The following is a 20,572-nucleotide window of genomic DNA, read 5'->3' as shown; positions in this document are numbered from 1 at the left end:
CCAAGTGCAGGGAAATGGAGTTACCATGGGCGGACATTTTGGTCAGGATGGGCCAGTTGGGCCAAAGGACCTGTCTTTGTGCTGTAGGACTCTATGACTCTATATACAACACACTAGGATACTAGCAGACCAATTCAAATTCATTCAACAGTATAGCATCACAGTTTCTCTCGCCTTGACCACAATTAATTCCTTTCATACTCAGGATCAAATTCTTCCCTGATTCACATTCTTACTTAAAATGTTTGTTTTATACAATAAGAATCAAAACTGAAAGCAGTCCTCAAGTTATAAAAGAATAGAAACCATAATTATAGAACAACATCCTCTGATATACTCTTTACTATTCAATATTATAATTAGATTCCAATAGTTGAACTGTGAGCATCATAACTCACTAGATCATTGTACATTGGCCCAAAGCAACAAACCTGACGATCACCAATCCTTTTCCTGCCCAGTAGTGAACATCGATTTTGTGGGGTTATGTCTGGTATGGTTTACTTCTAGTATGGGCTGCAATCCAACACTTAATATGAATAAAGTAAAAGCAGTTTTTCACAGGTGAGACCACTCATCTCCTTCCCATTCTACTCTCCATTGCGTCTTCTGGAGAGACGCTGCTCATTTTCTTCTTCTAGCTCTAGGTGTCATTTTGTTCATAAACTAACTCAATCTCTAGTAAGAGAAAAAAAACTCAAAAAGAACTATAGATGCTGGAAATCAGAAACAAAAACAAAAATTGTTAAACTCAGCAATTCTGGCAGCATCTATGGGGAGAAAGCAGAGTTAATTTTTCAGGCCCTGTTCTGTTCAAGGGTTACTGGACATGAAACATTAACTCTGCTTTCTCTTCAATGATGTTGCCAGACTTGTTGAGGTTTTACAGCAATTTCAGTTTTGTTTCAATTTGTAGTAGGTTTGATTCTCCCTAAATAAGTTAGAGATACTGTAAAGCAGTCACCAAACATACGTATTAAGAATTTTGTACGGGAATATCTCAGAAACCCACACAGGCAACAATATTAGGAAAGAAAACATGGTCACATAAGTAATTATTAAATAGTCTTAAAAGTAGAGCAGAGAAATCTAGGAAGGAAATTCCAGGGCTTTTGGCAGGGGAAAGCCTGGATCCAATTAAAAATCAGAGAGGATTGAAGGAGCATGGAAGAATTTCTTTCCCTGGTAATTATCTCTGAACAATTCTTAAACTAGGATTAAACAGATAAACTTTTAACCAGCCCATCCCCATAATATGGGTCAAGTTTGGCACACACAACCCACTTGATCAGTTCTCTAAACTGATTGGAACAGTCAGATCAAGTCAAATTCCAATAGGTAAACAAGGTTAATTGAGGGCAGGACCTGATAAAAATGCAGTTCATGATACCCAGGGACATTATTTTAAAATCATATTTTGAGTTTCCAGCTGTGATTTGGTTGTTAACTTGGTAGATGGTTGGTTCTGCAGGGAAGAGATAGAGAAACACAATCAGAAACATTGTCTTGGAACTGGACCATGATGAATATGTGCTTTACCTCTGTTTATCCTTCTTTAATCAACATACTGCCCCCAACAAAAATCTATTATTTGAATTGGAGGTGCCAGTGTTGGACTGGCATGTACAAAGTTAAAAATCGCACAACACCAGGTTTTAGTCCAACCGGTTTATTTGGAAGCACTAGCTTTCGGAGCACAATCACCTGATGAAGGAGCAGCGCTCCAAAAGCTAGTGCTTCCCAATAAACCTGCTGGACTATAACCTGGTGTGTGACTTTTAAGTATTATTTGAAAGTTGGAAAGGTTTTGAAAGTGTCAATTGACCTTCAACATCCACACTCATTTGTGGCATATTTCCAATACCATTTGTATGAAAAAGTATTTTCTGATTTAACTCATGAATGGACTAGCTCTAGTTAAAACAAGAAAAATCCTGAGGGGCCTCAACAGAGCACATGTGGAAAGTAGTTTTCTCTGTGCAAGATTCTAGAAACAAGGAGCCATGTATTTAAGGGAGAGAGGAGTCTTATTTTCTCCCCTCAGAGAATCAAATGTTTGGAATTCATTTCCTGAAGACAGCGGTGGTGGTTAGATTCTTAATAAGGAAAGTGATAAAATATTATTGCAGTAAGTGGAAATGTGGAGTAATCACTTCAGCCATGATCTTAATGAATGGCACAGCAGCATCAAGGTGTCAAGTGGTTTACTCCTGCTCCTAATTTGTATGTTACCAATATTATTTCCCCCATTTTACACTTCCTTACCAGAGCAAGTGGTTTCCCTGTATTAGATTACACTTCAATTCCCTAAACCACAGGGTTTATAAACCTCTAAACCAAGATTATGGAAAAGGAGTTTTATTATGTATTTGACCCTGTGCTGTATCGATCCTGAAATGTTTAATTTGAACAGAGGAGAGCAAGCTTTAATCTGTAACTAACCCGATGCTTTTCCTGCCCTGGGAGTATTTTATGGGGACAATGTTGAGGATGTTTTACTTTCTCTATCTGATCTAAATTATAACTTCTATTCCAAGTATTTAGTACTGCAAAAGAAAATTTTATTCCTTGCTCTAACAGCAGTCATCTTGTGTACAAAGTTCCAATTTTTCTTTGGCAAAACAAACTTTTAAGCAGCTATGAATCGTTTCCAGTTACCTTCTCAAAGTTCTTCAAATGCAAGAAGCAGACACCGAGATTGTGGCTGATCTCCTGTGGATGCAGTTAGAATAGAAGTCAAATCATATGAATAAGAGTGGAGTGAAAAAGACTTTCCCTTTCTCTTACAGTTTCATAACTTAGAACACCATCACAAATTATTTCCATTCAAATGAATCTGTCTCCTGGCTTCTACCAATACTGCACTGCATTATGCTCACTCATCATCAACAGATCACATTTCTTCCACAAGCTGATTAGTACCAGTTTGTTGATGTAACCTACCCAATCCTTTTCGTTTAATTTTGCAGCTTCACTGTAAACTTCAATTGCTGCTTTGTGTTTCCCAAGCAGAAACCTAACAAAAGATTAGAAGATTCAGATGTTAATTTCCACAGGGAATAGGTCTGTACAGTCACTAACTTGAATTCCTATAAGACCTTCACTGCATTAAGATAACCCAGATGCACAACATAGAGGCAAACATTGAAAGCAGATAGTGAAAGAAGCTAGGAGATTGACACAATGGTCAAAAGTTAGAGAGATCTGAGGTAGCAAGTTGAAGGGACTGTATGGAGTTGAAGTGCTAAAGATTTTCAGGCTGGATAAGAAGGGTAAAAAATGAGGTCTGCAGATGCTGGAGATCACAGCTGAAAATGTGTTGCTGGTTAAAGCACAGCAGGTTAGGCAGCATCCAAGGAACAGGAAATTCGACGTTTCGGGCATAAGCCCTTCATCAGGAATGAGGAGAGTGTGCCAAGCAGGCTAAGATAAAAGGTAGGGAGGAGGGACTTGGGGGAGGGGCGATAGAGATGTGATAGGTGGAAGGAGGTCAAGGTGAGGGTGATAGGCCGGAGTGGGGTGGGGCGGAGAGGTACCTGGGGGGTGCAGTGAGAGAGAGACTCACTGAAATCCTTGTAGAGGGAGGAAGAGAGCTTCTTCAAGGAAGGCATCCTTGCAAGAGGATTCGCTGTAGGTTAAAATCTTCGGGTAAAAAACGAGGTCTGCAGATGCTGGAGATCACAGCTGAAAATGTGTTGCCGGACCCCACTCCGGCCTATCACCCTCACCTTGACCTCCTTCCACCAATCACATCTCTATTGCCCCTCCCCCAAGTCCCTCCTCCCTACCTTTTATCTTAGCCTGCTTGGCACCCTCTCCTCATTCCTGATGAAGGGCTTATGCCCGAAACGTCGAATTTCCTGTTCCTTGGATGCTGCCTGACCTGCTGTGCTTTAACCAGCAACACATTTTCAGCTGTGATCTCCAGCATCTGCAGACCTCATTTTTTACCCGAAGATTTTAACCTACTGCGAATCCTCTTGCAAGGATGCCTTCCTTGAAGAAGCTCTCTTCCTCCCTCTACAAGGATTTCAATGAGTCTCTCTCTCACTGCACCCCCCAGGTACCTCTCCGCCCCCACCCCACTCCGGCCTATCACCCTCACCTTGACCTCCTTCCACCTATCACATCTCTATCGCCCCTCCCCCAAGTCCCTCCTCCCTACCTTTTATCTTAGCCTGCTTGGCACCCTCTCCTCATTCCTGTTGAAGGGCTTATGCCCGAAACGTCGAATTTCCTGTTTCTTGGATGCTGCCTAACCTGCTGTGCTTTAACCAGCAACACATTTTCAGCTGTGATCTCCAGCATCTGCAGACCTCATTTTTTACCCGAAGATTTTAACCTACTGCGAATCCTCTTGCAAGGATGCCTTCCTTGAAGAAGCTCTCTTCCTCCCTCTACAAGGATTTCAGTGAGTCTCTCTCTCACTGCACCCCCCAGGTACCTCTCCGCCCCCACCCCACTCTGGCCTATCAGCCTCACCTTGACCTCCTTCCACCTATCACATCTCTATCGCCCCTCCCCCAAGTCCCTCCTCCCTACCTTTTATCTTAGCCTGCTTGGCACACTCTCCTCATTCCCGATGAAGGGCTTATGCCCGAAACGTCGAATTTCCTGTTCCTTGGATGCTGGATAAGAAGGGTAGCCCCACATGGTAGGGTGGAATCTGTTGTGGCTAATGTTTGCAAGTTAAACTCTAGGTAACACAATCCTACTTAGTGCGTTTCATATGCAGACCAGATTTGCCCTTATTCAGTAGTTTTCTCACACATACATATCAACACTTACAGCGATCGAGCCACCTGTTTCAGGTTGTCCACATTCTGAGGATTTAGTATTGCACAAGTCTGAAAGAGCTCAAGAGACTCTTGAATTTTTCCTTCCAAACGGAATATCAAAGCTGAAACAGAGTGAAAACATTTCTTGAAATCCCACAGCAGGATTTCTGTGCATCATATTAGCAGCTCACTGCAACCCCAGTTGCTGAGAAATATAGGGATGAATACTGTACAAAAGGAACTGAGTGACCAAATGGCGAGAATTTGCTTAATTTTACTTACAGCCAAAGAGTCAGTCCAATGTTTTGAGTTGAATCAAGAATAATTACTTGAAAATGTTTTCTTGAGGAGTGGACAATTCCCAGCAACTCACAGTAAACTCAGTAATTCAATAAATATGGTCATCTCAGGACAGTGAAACAGACTTTGATCATAAAAGCTTGGTTATCAAGAAGTTTGTCTTGATTGATTAATCATTTTCAGGGAACCTAAGCTACCGTCAGCACACAGTCTGGCCTACACCTAATTCCAGTCCAAACCACAGAGGACACAGTTAACACCCTGTACAGCGGTTTAGCAAATCAACTGTACAGGATAGACAATCAATGTAAAGTTTCTGGTGGTATCTGTAGCCAACAACAAAATTATTCATGAGTAAAGTAATTTTAATAATAAACCAATAAATACGTGGGAGATCAACCTGCTATCAGTCTATGGTGAAATCTGACTGATGCTGCATTGGATGCTACTAAATAAGCTAATGGTATTAGGGGTAAAGTACTGGTACAGACAGAAGGTTGGCAAACTAACAGATGGCAGAGAGTGGGGATAAAGGAATGGCAGTCGGTGACTAGTGCAGTTCTGCAGAGGTCAGCATTGGGACCACAACTATTCACAGTTTTTATTAAAAGATCTAGATGAAGGAATGGAGGGCATTGTTGTTAAGTTTGCAAATGACCCAAAGATAGGCGGATGGAGAGGCAGTGTTGAGGAGGCAGAGAGGTTATAGAAGGATTTGGACAAACTAGGAGAATGGGCAAAGAAGTAGCAGATGGAATACAACATGGCGAATGTGAGATTATGACCTTTGGGTAGGAAGAATATAGACTGACCATTTTCTAAATGGAGAAAGATTTCAGAAATCTGAAACACAAAAAGATTTACGATTCCTAGTTCAATATTCTCTCAAATTTAGCGTGCAGGTCCAGTGGATGGTTAGGAAGGTAACTGCAACGGTAGCATTCATTTTAAGAAACGGAAGCTACTGATGAGCTACTGAAACTTTATAGGCTCTGATCAGGCCGCATTTAGAATACTGAGAGAAGATTTGAGCCCCATATGTTAGGAAGAACGTGTTGGCGTTATAGGGAGTCCAGAGGAGGTTTACAAAAATGATCCCAGAGTTGAAGGGCTTCTCACATGAGGAGCCACACAAAGCCATGTTGACTATCCATAATAAGTCCATTCTTTTCCAAATGCAAATAAATCCTGTACCTAAGAGTCTTCTCCAATAATTGTTCTACTACAGACACAAGGTTCACCAGTCAGTAATTTCCTGGATTATCCCTCTTGCCTTTCTTCAACAAAGGAACAACATTGGCTTATGTTATCATTATCAACAGGAGTAGCGTCAGAAAACTGAAGAATAGCAAATATTGTTTCCTTAGAACATAGAACATTACAGCACAGTACAGGCCCTTCGGCCCTTGATGTTGCGCCGACCTGTCAGCCCATCTAACCTACACTCGTCCATGTATGTCCATATGCTTGTCCAATGACGACTTAAATGGACTTAAATGTTACTTGTTTAAGAAGGGGAGCCAGGACAACCCTGGTAATTATAGGCCAGTGAGCCTTATTTTGGTTGTGGGTAAGGTATTGGAAAAGATTATAAGAGGTAGGATTTATAATCATCTGGAAAGGAATAATTTGATTAGGGATAGCCGGTTTTGTGAAGGGTAGGTCGCGCCTCACTAACCTTATCGAGTCCTTCAAGAAGGTGACAAAACAGGTGGATGAAGGTAAGGCGCTTGACGTGGTATATGTGGACTTCAGTAAAGCATTTGATAAGGTTCCACACAGTAGGCTATTGCACAAAATAAGGAGTTTCGGGATTGAAGGTGATTTAGCAGTTTGGATCAGAAATTGACTAGCTGAAAGAAGATGGTTGTTGATGGGAAATGTTCATCAAGGAGCTTAATTACCAGTGATGTGCTGCAAGGATCTGTTTTGGGGCCACTGCTGTTTGTCATTTGTATAAATGATCCGGAGATGGGCATAGAAGGATGGGTTAGTAAAACTTGCAGATGACACAAAGGCAGGCAGAATTGTGGATAGTGCCGAAGGATGTTGTGGGTTACAGAGAGACATACATAAGATACAGAGCTGGGCTGAGAAATGGCAAATAGAGTTAATGCGGAAAAGTGCGACGTTGTTCACTTAGGAAGAAGTAACAGGAATGCAGAATATTGGGCTAATGGCAAAATTCTGGGCAATGTAGATGAATAGAGAGATCTCAGTGTCCAGGTACAAAGATCCCTGAAAGTTGCCACCCAGATTGATAGGGTTGTTAAGAAGGCATATGGTGTGTTGGTGATTATTGGTAAGAGAATTGAGTATCGGAGCCATGAGGTCATGCTTCAGCTGTACAAGACACTGGTCAGTGCACCACCACCAATCTCACGTGCTCTTATTTCACATCATGCAATTTCTTCAGCTAGAGTGTGGCAAATCTGTGGAACTTATTGCTATGGAGGCCAAGTCACTGAATGTATTTAAGACAACAGAAAACTGAACACTACCTCTCTTTCCAGAGATCCAAATCTTTACTGACAAGCTGTCCAGGTACCAGAGAGTTGTCACCAGGCTGATAAGCTTTGACATCCACAACAGGTCACAATTCTACAAACCAATCAACTATTTGTTGCTGGCCAAATCTCACTTTTACACATGTGCCATCTCCTTTTATTCCTTCTGCACTACTTTCAAAGCTGGAGTGTAAACAACCCACAAAGATTTTCAGAGACTTTTTAAAACAGATACAGCAATTTTTTCTTTAGAACTTTGTTGTAAACAGTCCTTTTCCTAATTCTGTCTACAATCAAAACTAAAATAAAAAAATACTATCTTTACATAGCAATGTTCACATCTCGCGAATAAACAACAAAAACTGCAAAACAATGCTCTCAAATTTTCTTTCCTAATGTCCCTCCCTACCAACACCATTATTTCTTCCCCAACTTGGAATAAAATTAGTTTCAAATCATAAAAGTATTGCACGAAGTCCCCAGCATTACTCTGATAACTGTTTGTCATCTCACCTTGTACATACACGGCATATTCACACATCCCATGGGTCTCGTGCAGCTGTTCTTTGATTATTGTCTGGAAAACAATTCACAGAATTTGTTGATGCTTTCTTTAGAACAATCCCATGATACAAGGGGGCTCACTACTCCAGTAGCAAGATAAAATCATCACACCAGCACTCACCGCTGACTCATGGTGGAAACACCTTTTTTTTTGCACAGGTCAAAAAAAAGCACATCAACACCACATTAAACCCAGTAAATTCTTGCATCTTTAATGTTCACATCACCTTCTACCATAACTAAGCCTTGTCCCCAGATGCTTTGTACCTACCCCCTCCACCCCTTGTCAACATCCCTGGATCTCGCAGTTTCTATATCCTCATCCCCAACCACACCTCTCTGGATTCCCCAGCATCATCGCCCCCACGATCCATGTCCCACCACCTTAGGTTCCCACCCTAAACTGTGGGTACTCCAACATTACTTCTTTAAATGAGCTGACATGTCCAAAAGTAGGGGGAAAGCATTTAAGGCAAGAGGGTGCAAGTTCAAAGGAGATGTGAGGGGCCAGTGTTTTTACACAGAGAGGATAGGAATCTGGAATGTGCTGCCAGGGGTGGTGGTAGAGGCAAATACGATAGGGGCATTTAAGAGATCTTTAGATAAGCACATGAATATGTAAGGAATGAAGCGATATGAAACAAGGGCAGGCAAAAACGATTAGGTTAATTTGGTGTCATGGTCTGCTCAACATCATGGGCGTAAGGGTCTGTTCCTGTGCTGTACTGTTCTATTTATCAATCAATCAGCCTGTTGCTGTGTGGGAGGCTGGAACCCTGTCACAGTTCAATAAAACTTTGTGCCTTAAGCATTGGCTCAGTTTTGTTCATGTAGAATTTCCTCAAGCTAGGAGGTTTGAATATATGAAGCAGCATAATTCTGTGTCAATGGCAGCAAACTTATATGCTCACCTTACAGGTTTCATAGTCCTTTCTGATATAATGCAAATGTATCAGCCAGTTCCGTCTTTCAAAGATGGGGAGTTCTGGTACTGTACAGAGAAAAATTGGACAACAAGCAACATTCAGTGATCAACAACAAAGCAGCTTTCCATACATATCCTCTCCCTTATGCATCATTGCTTATCTACCTTCTTGAACAACAATGCTTTCAGAGAACAGAAGTCTAAGAAGAATTGAGAACCTCAATTCAACTGTGAATACATAGCACAGAATGAAGATATTGAATCACATAGCTGTAAAATTGTTTGCATAGTATATCAATATGGTGAAGCAAAAAGGCTGCTCCCACATACTGACAGCTTGATGCAGCTCATTTTTGAATAAATTATAGTCTTTACTAAAACATAAAATAAAGAAACTGCATGATACATGTGTGTTCAGAAGCCTTCAAGGTGAAAATATTAAAGCTCAGTTCCTGGCAATACACAAATACTGTGTCACCAAGACTATCTACTGCATAAGCACTGGGACATATTACTTTTTTTACTGGCTACAAGGATCCTCGCTGAACTTCTTTTAGCCTTATAGTTCATGACAAAAGTAATTGATTTGACTGTTCAAAGATGCTTTGAGGACAGTGAACACATTGCTGCAAGAGGTACACTGATTGACTGTTATTCAATGCAAAAGAGGTAAAGAATCAAAAACAAACTCACATTCGCATAAAACGTTCACATTTTCCAGTGCCGAAAGAGAGAAACGAGATAGTGACTAGATTATTTGATTTGATTTTGAGTTGCTGAAGGATAAAATGCCGGTTTCCTTGTACTTTTCAAACAGTATCATTGCACTTTTAAATTCATTCAAGAGAATGCTCTGGTTTTAGTTTTAAAAATGTACTTTTCACCAAACTAAATCATTTATGGTCCCACCTACCTAGCTTATCATGAAATAATAATTTGGCCATCTCAAAACTATTTAATTGGGAATGAGATGAAATGGAGTTTCAGTTTTGGAATAGAATAAAGGCCACTGTTTCAAACTATATAGCAGGAATTAAGTGCCAACACTGGCTACCTTTGCAACTCACTGATGATGGAGGTTTAAAAAGGTCTTGATTATATGCTTTCAGATATCTGTAGGAGGACATTGTACTAATGATGTAACCACAGCTTAATTTCCAACATCACAGGGTAAGCAAGAAAAAAAAATCAGAAATTGCTGTTCTTTTTCAGTTATTTAAAACGCACAGAATATATTTCGCTACCAATGCATTTCCTCTGAGCATATAAGCCAGGTTAAATTCAATGTCTCTGCTGAATTAGTTGATATTTGTCTCAGCAATAGTAATGATCAGTCAATAACTCCTGAGGTTTCTCTTCACTCTCTTGGTGATAAGTTAAATTAACATTCAAACCGAATAGACTAGTTTCTCTTCTCAACTTGCAATTATTAGCACGTAGCCTCATCAGTTAGGAAGGGAAATTTACCAGGATGACCATTCCTGATTACTATCTAGTTATCCTAATTAAGTGAAGGCATGATTTCACTGGCTATTACCTTGAACAATAATTCTATAATTATTTAATTTCAAAATACAAATCTGAAGAATGATCACTTGGTTAAAGTGGCAGAGAGCTTGCACACACATGCAGAGTTGTAGTCCATCATAAATCATTAATTTTAGGGCAAAAAGGGGAAAACAAAATCAAGGGGCACAGACCCATAACCCGTCTTTCAAAGTTGACATACACTCCATTACATACCTATAAATTTTAAGTAATCATGTACAATTACTTACATGAAAGAAAAAAAGCCCTAACTGCTTACCTTTCCTTGATTGTGATTTTCGAACATCAGTACATTGAACGACCTGAAAAAAGTAAGACCAGAAACTCAGAACGCAAACTACAAAATTCTACTTTCCATATCATCAAACAGATAAAGATTCAGTCAAGTGAGGCAAAATTATTACCGTGTCATTTTTACTCAGTTCCTTTCTAAACTGTGTTCATCAATGTGAGAGAAGCCAAAAGAATACTGTGCAAGTGAAGCAACCAATGTTCCCATCAAACATTCCCAAGGCAGGTGCAACATGCCATTCCATTTAGAGTAAAGCTCGGTCTACTCTTAAAACTGATAGTTTAAAAGACTAAGAGAGAGTTTTACTAAAAGTAAAGCTTCCTCACTACTCCCCATCAAACACTCCGAGGACAGGTACAGTAATGGGTTAGATACAGAGTAAAGCTTCCTCTTTCCAATCAATGCAAAAAAAATCTCTTTATGTAGCATTTGTTTTCTTCCTGTTTCATTAAGATAGGTTTCTACAGTTGTTTCATGTCCAATTTGGCACTGAACTTAGAGGAAGAAGCATCATTCACACCTAAACCTGAGACTGAATTTGAACTGCTGTTCCATTGTCTTCATTAACTTCATAGCGTCATTGTAAATGACTACATGCAACAATATCTTCATTGCTGCATGTAGTCTACAACTGCATCTAGAGCAGCACTACAAGATGGCATAGCCACACCCCAAGTGGTGCTGTAAAAGGGGACAGCCACACCAAGTAGAACTGCATGGAGCAAGCCACACTTACACCCGAAGAATAGCCATAAGATATACTCTTTGAACATGTTTTTAATATAATTCTATTACTCACCAATTCTTTCCCCAAATCCGACATTTTCCCATGAGCAAAGATGGAAGCAGCTAATGAATGCAGATAAACTCAACTTGCAGGTTTTCAGTCAGAAATAGTCTGTTCATACAAAAATAAATTGACATTCAGAAGCCCAGTACAGAGAAAATCTGGGTTTTGACCCCGCTTCCCTCCTCTGCAAGATTTTCAAGTTAGCAACAAATAATGAGAGCTGACATGAAGAAAGCTTTTATGCGAAAATTACTCCATGATCACATGATATACAGAATGTCAAATTTCGAGGTAAGTTTCAAACAATTTATACTACATAAGAAAAAAGTGCTGATTGGTTAGCATTTCCCAAACAGAAGTTCACCAAGTCTCCTTAAATAGTTCCTTCCAAACCCACAACCATTCAATTTAGAAGGAAAAATTGCACAACACCAGATTATACTTCAACTGGTTTATTTGGAAGTACTAGCTTTTGCAGCACTGCACCTTCACCAGGTAGGGGCGTCACAGTGGCTCATTGGTTCGCACTGTTACCTAGAGTGCTGGGACTCAGGTTCGATTCCAACCTCAGGCGATTATCTGTGTGGACTTTGCACATTCTCCCCATATCTGTGGGGATTTATTTCCATACTCCAAGATGCGCAGGTTAGCTAAATTGCCCATTTTGTTCAGGAACGTGTAGGTTAGGTGCACTAGTCAGACATAAATACAGGGTAGGGGAATGGGTCTGGGTGGGATACTCTTCACAGGATCGGTGTGGACTTGTTGGGCTGAAGGGCTGTAGGGATTCTATGACTGTAGCTGACAAGCGCTGTAAATAAATGGGATCATGACCACCTACATGTTCTTCTCCAATCTAATCACCATCCTGCTTTAGAAATATATTGCCATTCTCTCGCCACTACTGAGTCAAAATTCAACAACTTTCTTATAAAATTCTGGCTATACATACACCAAATAGTTCAAGGTGGCTACTTGCAAACCTTATCAAGGACAATTAAGGATGAATAATAAATGCTGACACAGCCAAAAACACCCACATCCCATGAATGAAAAGTCACAACCAGAGTTTACATGCCAAACCATCTGTATTCTTTCTCTTATTCAATATAATTTTTCCTTAGTCAGAGATGTACAGCACTGAAACAGACCCTTCAATCCAACCCGTCCATGCCAACCAGATATCCCAACCCAATCTAGTCCCACCCGCCATCACCTGGCCCATATCCCTCCAAGCCCTTCCTATTCATATACTCATCCAGATGCCTTTTAAATGTTGCAATTGTACCAGCCTCCACCACTTCCTCTGGCAGCTCATTCTATACACATAGCACCCTCTGAGTGAAAACATTGCCCCTTAGGTCTCTTTTATATCTTTCTACTTTCACCCCAAACCTATGCCCTCTGTCTGGACTCCCCCACCCAGAGAAATGGCCTTGTCTATTTATCCTATCCATGCCCCTCATGATTTTGTAAACTTCCTTTTGAAATTTAATGTTCTTGCAATTCTGTCCTGCTGATTGCAAGATGAAAAGTTTCACCTGTATGTTTCTTTTTCTCAGCAATACCCAGGTTCTATATTACAAAGTACAGGCGTATAATGTTTGAAATACTACAAAGGATCTTTGGGGGGAATACTTCCTGTCTATATACCACACTGCTGATGACAGTGGTGCTTTTTAGCCAATATCTCTGATCAGAAATTCTTACATTAACATTCCCCATTTGATTGTTAAAGGAATAGACATATTGTGGCTCATTCTATAAGGTAAGTCTGTGGAAAAGTTTCTGAACATAGACAGGAATCTACACCCATCAGTCCATATTTTCATTCAATAGTGAACTAGCAGTCCTAAAATTAAAACGGCACTCTTAAAAAATAACTACTCATCCAAATTAGCTGACCAATTTTAATTTTTTTAATGAATCATGCAGAAACTGTTAATATTCAGCCAATGCCAATGACAAAGCAGTGGAAGAGCTTACAGAAAAAGTAACTGACCGGTAAAGTATCACATTCTATTTCTATTGCTATTCTGCACAGCTGACCCAAGGCACAACAGGAATCAGAATGTTTGCAGAGGCATTAAGATGGGTGGACCAAGGAGGAAATGTCAATCAGTGTTTCCACTCTTCGTCACTATTCAGTAGTCTCAAAGCTGGGATATCTGGACTTTGGGTGAGGACAGCACTGAGGTTTAATTGAGCTCACCTGAATCAACAATTACTGAATCATCAAACATTAACAGTGCCTTTGTTCTGGGTATGTTTGCTGAGCTGGGAATTTGGTTTGCCTCTCAAACCAGCAGGATGTTGATGTTTGGAACTCTCTTCCACATATGGCAGTGGAACCACCCATCTTTTTAAAAAAGCAGCAGACCACAAATGAGGGCCGATGACAAACTAAAGCCTGCCCTAAAAGTTCTTTTGGCCTGTCAGTTAGCAACAAGCAGGTTTTGCCCTCTTGACTCGGAGTTAGAAGGCTATGGATTCAAGAACTGCCTTCAACACACTTTAGTCTAGGTTACATAATAAAGGGTCAGTACACAGTTTGATAATGTGCCAAACATCAGGCTACTTAAGAAGATAAGGGTCCATGGTGTTAGGGACAATGTCTCAGCAAAGTCAAAAGATTGGCTACTATACAGAAGAGTTGGGATAAGGGTGGCATTTTCAGGATGGCAATGAGTGGAATACCACAGCAATCGATGTCCAGACCATAATTATTTACAATCTACATTAATAACTTGTTTAAGAAAAGTGAACAAGCTTTTGCAAATTTTCCACATTACAGGAAGGCAATGACACAAAGAGTCTGCAAAGGAATATGAACAAATTATGTGGGTGGGCAAAATTTTGGCTGATAGAGTGTCATGAGGGAAAACGTGAGGTTATGTACTCTGGCAGGAAGAATAGAAAAGCTCAGTATTATTTAAATGGAGAAACACCGCAGAACGTTGAAGCACAAAGAAATTTGGAAGTCCTCTTGCATAGATCACCAAAATGCTGGCTTCCAAGTTCAAAGAACTCCGCCCACAATGCTGTGCTTCTTCTCCCAGCTTACAGGCAAAAGCTCAAGCAGGAGACCCCACTGCAGATACAGATCCAGTGTTGGTTGGAGGATCAACTCCAGTGCTGTCTAGAATCGGCTGATTGGGCCATGTTCAAACAGTCCGCAGGTACCTTGGACACCACCACTGTCACAGACTTTATCAGCAAATGTGTAGCGGACTATATACCGAGGAAGTCAATCCAGGTGTTCCCCCACAGAAAACCCTGGATAAATCAGGTCATACAGAACCTGCTAAAAACCAGGTGTGAGGCCTTCAGATCAAGAGACCCACACAAATATAAGGAATCTAAGTATCACCTTCACAGAGCCATTAAAACAGCCAAGGACCAATACTGATCCAAACTAGAGACCCAGACAGACGCCTGGCGACTATGGCAAGGACTGAATGACATCACAGGTTCTAAAAAGAGACAGTGCAAGATAGCAGATGATGACATATCCCTTCCAGATCATCTTGACGCCTTCTATGCTCGCTTTGAGCAGAATTTCAGTGGAGAGATAATACCTATTCCGATGAGTTCTGATGAACCTATCCCAGCAATCAATGCATCAGAGGTCAGATCAGTTTTATTTCATGTGAATCCAAGGAAAGCGAAGGGACCAGACGGTGTACAGGCCATGCACTCAAAGTACGTGCAGATCAACTGACAGAGGTCTTCTTGGACATCTTCAACCTCTTCCTGCAGCAGGCCACTGTCCCTGCCTATTTCAAGAGGGTCAACATTATCCCTGTACCTAAGAAGGCTCACGCAGCATGTCTCAATGACTACTATCCAATGGCCCTTACTTCGGTGGTCATGAAGTGCTTTGAAAGGCTGGATTAGAATGGTGCTGTTAAAGCACAGCAGTTCAGGCAGCATTCAAGGAGCAGGAAAATCGACGTTTCGGGCAAAAGCCCTTCATCAGAAACACAGGCAGAGTGCCTGAAGGGTGGAGAGATAAATGAGAGGAGGGTCAATGAAGGGCTTTTGCCTGAAACGTCGATCTTCCTGCTCCTCAGATGCTGCTTGAACTGCTGTGCGTTTCCAGTACCACTCTAATCCAGAATCTGGTTTCCAGCATCTGCAGTCATTGTTTTTACCGCTTTAAAAGGCTGGTCATGGCATTAATCAACCCCAGCCTCCCCCACTACTCTTGACTCACTCCATTTTACCTAGCAGACCAACAGATCCATGTAAGATGCCATATCACTTGTCTTTCACTCATCCCTAAAACATCTAGACACCAAGATAAGCTGTGTAAGAATCCTACTCATTGACTACAGTTCAGACTTCAACATTGTTATCCCCTTGAGACTGATTACTAAACTTAGTGATCTCGGACTAAGCCCCACTCTCTGCAACTGGATCCTCAGTTTCCTGACCCACAGGCCATAATCAGTGAAGACTGGGGACAATATTTCATCCTCACTAACACTCAGCACTGGAGCCCCCTAGGGGTGTGTACTCAGCTCCCTACTGTACTCACTGTATACCCATGTCTCATCACCATATACCAGACTAATGCCATTTACAAGTTTGCTGATGATACCACCATAGTTGGTCGAATCTCAGATGGTGATGAAACAAGACTACAGATGAGAGGTGGAAGACCTGGAAAAATGGTGCACTGTGAACAACCTAGATGTCAATGCCAGCAAAACAAAGGAACTCATTATTGACTTTCAGCAGGATATTACTAATGCCGCCTAGACATTAACAGCACAGAGGTGGAACGAGTGCAAAGTGTCAAGTTCCTGGGAGCGGTCATCCACAACAAGCTTTCTTGGACTCTTCATGTGGATGCACTGGTTACAAAGACCCAACAACGTCTCTTCTTCCTCAGGCAGCTGAGGAAATTTAGCATGATGGCGAATACCCTTGCCAACTTTTATAGGTGCGCCATCGAGAGCATTCTGTCTGGATGTATCGCTACCTGGTATGGCAACTGTACCATTCAAGATTGGAGACAGTTACAGAGTAGTGAGCTCAGGCTGGACAACCACAAAGGCCAATTCCCATCTATAGAATCCATCTACCAGGCCCACTGTTAAGGAAAGGCCGCCAGCATTCTTAAAGATCCATCCCACCCTGGCAATGTTTTTCTACAACCTCTACCGTCAGGGAGAAGGTACAGAAGCCTGAACACACACACCAGCCCGTTTCATAACAGTTTCTACCCTACTGTTGTTAGAGCACTGGATGGGCTCACAAACTCTTGGCAGTCGCCTGTACCTGTGTTTTTGTTTTTAACTGCTGTTTACCTATAATTTACTATCTATGCAACTTAACTTCGTGATCTGCCTGTATTGCTCACAAGACAAAGCTTTTCACTGTGCCTCAGTATACATGACAATAAATTCAATTCAATTCAAGAGGGAAAGCAAAATGGACACTGAGGGTTATTTCAAAGGGAATGAAGTATAAAATTTGAAAGTCTTGCAAAAACCATACCAGGCACTTGTCAGGCCACATCTGGAATAATGTGATCAGTTTTGGTCCAATTACCTAAGGAAAATACACTGGCATAGAAGGCAGTTCAGAGAATATTCACCAGGCTGATGATGGGTATTGAGAGACTGTTTCATGAGGAGATGTTGAGTAGGTTGCCTTTGTACTCATTAGAATTCAGAAGAATAAGGCAATCTTATTAATGAAACATTCTGAAAGACTCGAGAACCAGAGAGCATATTCTCAGAATAAAAGGTCACACAATTTAGGCAGACATGAGACAGAATTTCTTCTGTGAGAGGATTTAGTGCAGGGGACTATAGAATCTGAGAGCTTAAGTATATTCAAAGCAACGATGGACCATTTGAATCAAGAGTTAGGAGAAAGGGCAAGTAAGTGGAACTGAGAATCATTACAGCAGCCATAATCTCACTGAATAGCACTGCAGACTAGATGGGGCTAAATGGCTCACTTCTGGTCCTATGCTGCACTGTCAAAAAGTCAGCACCGGGGGAGCGCCACACTGTCGGAGAGGGTCGGTGCTGAGGGAGTGCCGCACTGTCGGAGGGTCAGTGCTGAGGGAGTGGACACTGTCGGAGGGTCAGTACTGAGGGAGTGGGCACTGTCGGAGGGTCAGTACTGACGGAGTGGGCACTGTCGGAGGGTCAGTGCTGAGGGAGTGGGCACTGTCGGAGGGTCAGTGCTGAGGGAGTGGACACTGTCGGAGGGTCAGTACTGAGGGAGTGGGCACTGTCGGAGGGTCAGTACTGACGGAGTGGGCACTGTCGGAGGGTCAGTGCTGAGGGAGTGGGCACTGTCGGAGGGTCAGTGCTGAGGGAGTGGACACTGTCGGAGGGTCAGTGCTGAGGGAGTGGGCACTGTCGGAGGGTCAGTGCTGAGGGAGTGGACACTGTCGGAGGGTCAGTGCTGAGGGAGTGGGCACTGTCAGAGGGTCAGTGCTGAGGGAGTGGGCACTGTCGGAGGGTCAGTGCTGAGGGAGTGGACACTGTCGGAGGGTCAGTGCTGAGGGAGTGGGCACTGTCGGAGGGTCAGTGCTGAGGGAGTGGACACTGTCGGAGGGTCAGTGCTGAGTGTGATATGTGTGGGTCAAGCCCACTCTCTGGGGTCGGTATAAAAGGGCTACGGGGAGAATGTGGGTAAGTGGAGTTGAAATGCCCATCAGCCATGACTGAACGGCGGAGTGGACTCGATGGGCCGAATGGCCTTATGGCCTTAAAAGCAGTAGATACTGTTCTCCGGTGGAAACACAGACTGACTCCTGCTGTGCCTCGCTCACACCTCCGGCTGACCTGCCGCACTCTCCCAGCGACTAACAGCGCCTCAGGGCCCTGCCGCCCGTTACCGGGGCAACGCTCCGGGGCCCGGCCCTAACAACAACAACAACAACAACGACGACGACGTGCGGGTCACCTGCTTCACCACCCTCGCTGTGGCAGAGCTTAGTCTCACATCTCCCCACCCAAACCCCAGGGTTTCTTCCCCAGTACTGAATGTCGTCGCAGTGCCAGTATTCAGCCCCTACCCCTGCCTCACCGCCGTCTTCACCCTCAACATCCGGGCTCTTTCTATTACGTCAGCACGCCATACGTACCCCCACCCAGTTCAGCAACGCTGTTCCAGCTGGGGCTGGCAGACCACACTGACACCCAGACCCAGACCCAGACCCACACTGACACCCACACCCACACTGACACCCAGACCCAGACCCACACTGACACCCACACCCAGACCCAGACCCACACTGACACCCACACCCAGACCCACACTGACACCCAGACCCAGACCCACACTGACACCCACACCCAGACCCACACTGACACCCAGACCCAGACCCACACTGACACCCACACCTACACCCAGACCCACACTGACACCCACACCTACACCCAGACCCACACTGACACCCAGACCCAGACCCACACTGACACCCTCACCCAGACCCACACTGACACCCACACCCAGACCCACACTGACACCCTCACCCAGACCCACACTGACACCCAGACCCAGACCCACACTCACACCCTCACCCACACCCAGACCCACACTGACACCCAGACCCAGACCCAGACCCACACTGACACTCTCACCTACACCCAGACCCACACTGACACTCTCACCTACACCCAGACCCAGACCCACACTGACACCCTCACCCAGACCCACACTGACACCCAGACCCACACTGACACCCAGACCCAGACTCACACCCTCACCCACACCCAGACCCACACTGACACCCAGACCCAGACCCACACTGACACCCTCACCTACACCCAGACCCACACTGACACTCTCACCTACACCCAGACCCAGACCCAGACTGACACCCTCACCCAGACCCAGACCCACACCGACACCCTCACCCAGACCCACACTGACACCCAGACCCACACTGACACCCAGACCCAGACCCACACTCACACCCTCACCCACACCCAGACCCACACTCACACCCTCACCCACACCCAGACCCACACCGACACCCTCACCCACACCCAGACCCACACCGACACCCTCACCCACACCCACACCGACACCCTCACCCACACCTAGACCCAGACCCACACTGACACCCTCACCCACACCTACACCCAGACCCACACTGACACCCACACTGACACCCTCACCCACACCTACACCCAGACCCACACTGACACCCTCACCCACACCCAGACCCACACTGACACCCTCACCCACACCTACACCCTCACCTACACCCAGACCCACACTCACACCCTCACCCACACCCAGACCCACACCGACACCCTCACCCACACTGACACCCACACCCACACCCACACTGACACCCTCACCCACACTGACACCCACACCCACACTGACACCCTCACCCACACCTACACCCAGACCCACACTGACACCCACACTCACACCCACTCCCACACTGACACCCTCACCCACACCTACACCCAGACCCACACTGACACCCTCACCTACACCCAGACCCACACTGACACCCACACCCAGACCCACACTGACACCCTCACCCACACCCAGACCCACACTGACACCCTCACCTACACCCAGACCCACACTCACACCCTCACCCACACCTACACCCACACCCTCACCCAGACCCACACTGACACCCTCACCCAGACCCACACTGACACCCAGACCCACACCTACACCCAGACCCACACTGACACCCTCACCCAGACCCACACTGACACCCACACCTACACCCAGACCCGCATTCACACCCTCACCCAGACCCACACTGACACCCACACCTACACCCTCACCCAGACCCACACTGACACCCTCACCTACACCCAGACCCACACTAACACCCGCACCCAGACCCACACTCTCACCCGCACC

General features: G+C 44.0%; 1 protein-coding gene across 2 annotated transcripts in view; it reads right to left on the bottom strand.

Annotated features, from left to right (window-relative positions):
• The window catches only part of bbs4 (Bardet-Biedl syndrome 4), a 47,569-nt gene extending 28,777 nt beyond the window's left edge, over positions 1–18,792 (bottom strand). The window contains exons 1-8 of one of the 2 annotated variants that reach the window (XM_060853836.1): positions 18,750–18,792; positions 11,714–11,812; positions 10,882–10,924; positions 9,061–9,140; positions 8,099–8,162; positions 4,789–4,900; positions 2,944–3,016; positions 2,659–2,712 (exon numbers count right to left, since the gene is read on the bottom strand). In XM_060853836.1, the coding sequence (XP_060709819.1) occupies positions 2,659–2,712; positions 2,944–3,016; positions 4,789–4,900; positions 8,099–8,162; positions 9,061–9,140; positions 10,882–10,924; positions 11,714–11,737 (450 nt within the window). In that variant the 5' untranslated portion in view covers positions 11,738–11,812; positions 18,750–18,792. Of the gene's footprint in view, positions 1–2,658; positions 2,713–2,943; positions 3,017–4,788; positions 4,901–8,098; positions 8,163–9,060; positions 9,141–10,881; positions 10,925–11,713; positions 11,813–18,749 lie in introns of those variants that run through there. The other variant, XM_060853837.1, reaches the window with a different exon arrangement.
• Positions 18,793–20,572: the final 1,780 nt, after the last annotated feature.

Source organism: Hemiscyllium ocellatum, chromosome 42 (assembly GCF_020745735.1).
Source record: "Hemiscyllium ocellatum isolate sHemOce1 chromosome 42, sHemOce1.pat.X.cur, whole genome shotgun sequence".
Taxonomy (NCBI): Eukaryota; Metazoa; Chordata; class Chondrichthyes; order Orectolobiformes; family Hemiscylliidae; genus Hemiscyllium; species Hemiscyllium ocellatum.
This window is presented reverse-complemented; position numbering and strand designations above follow the sequence as displayed.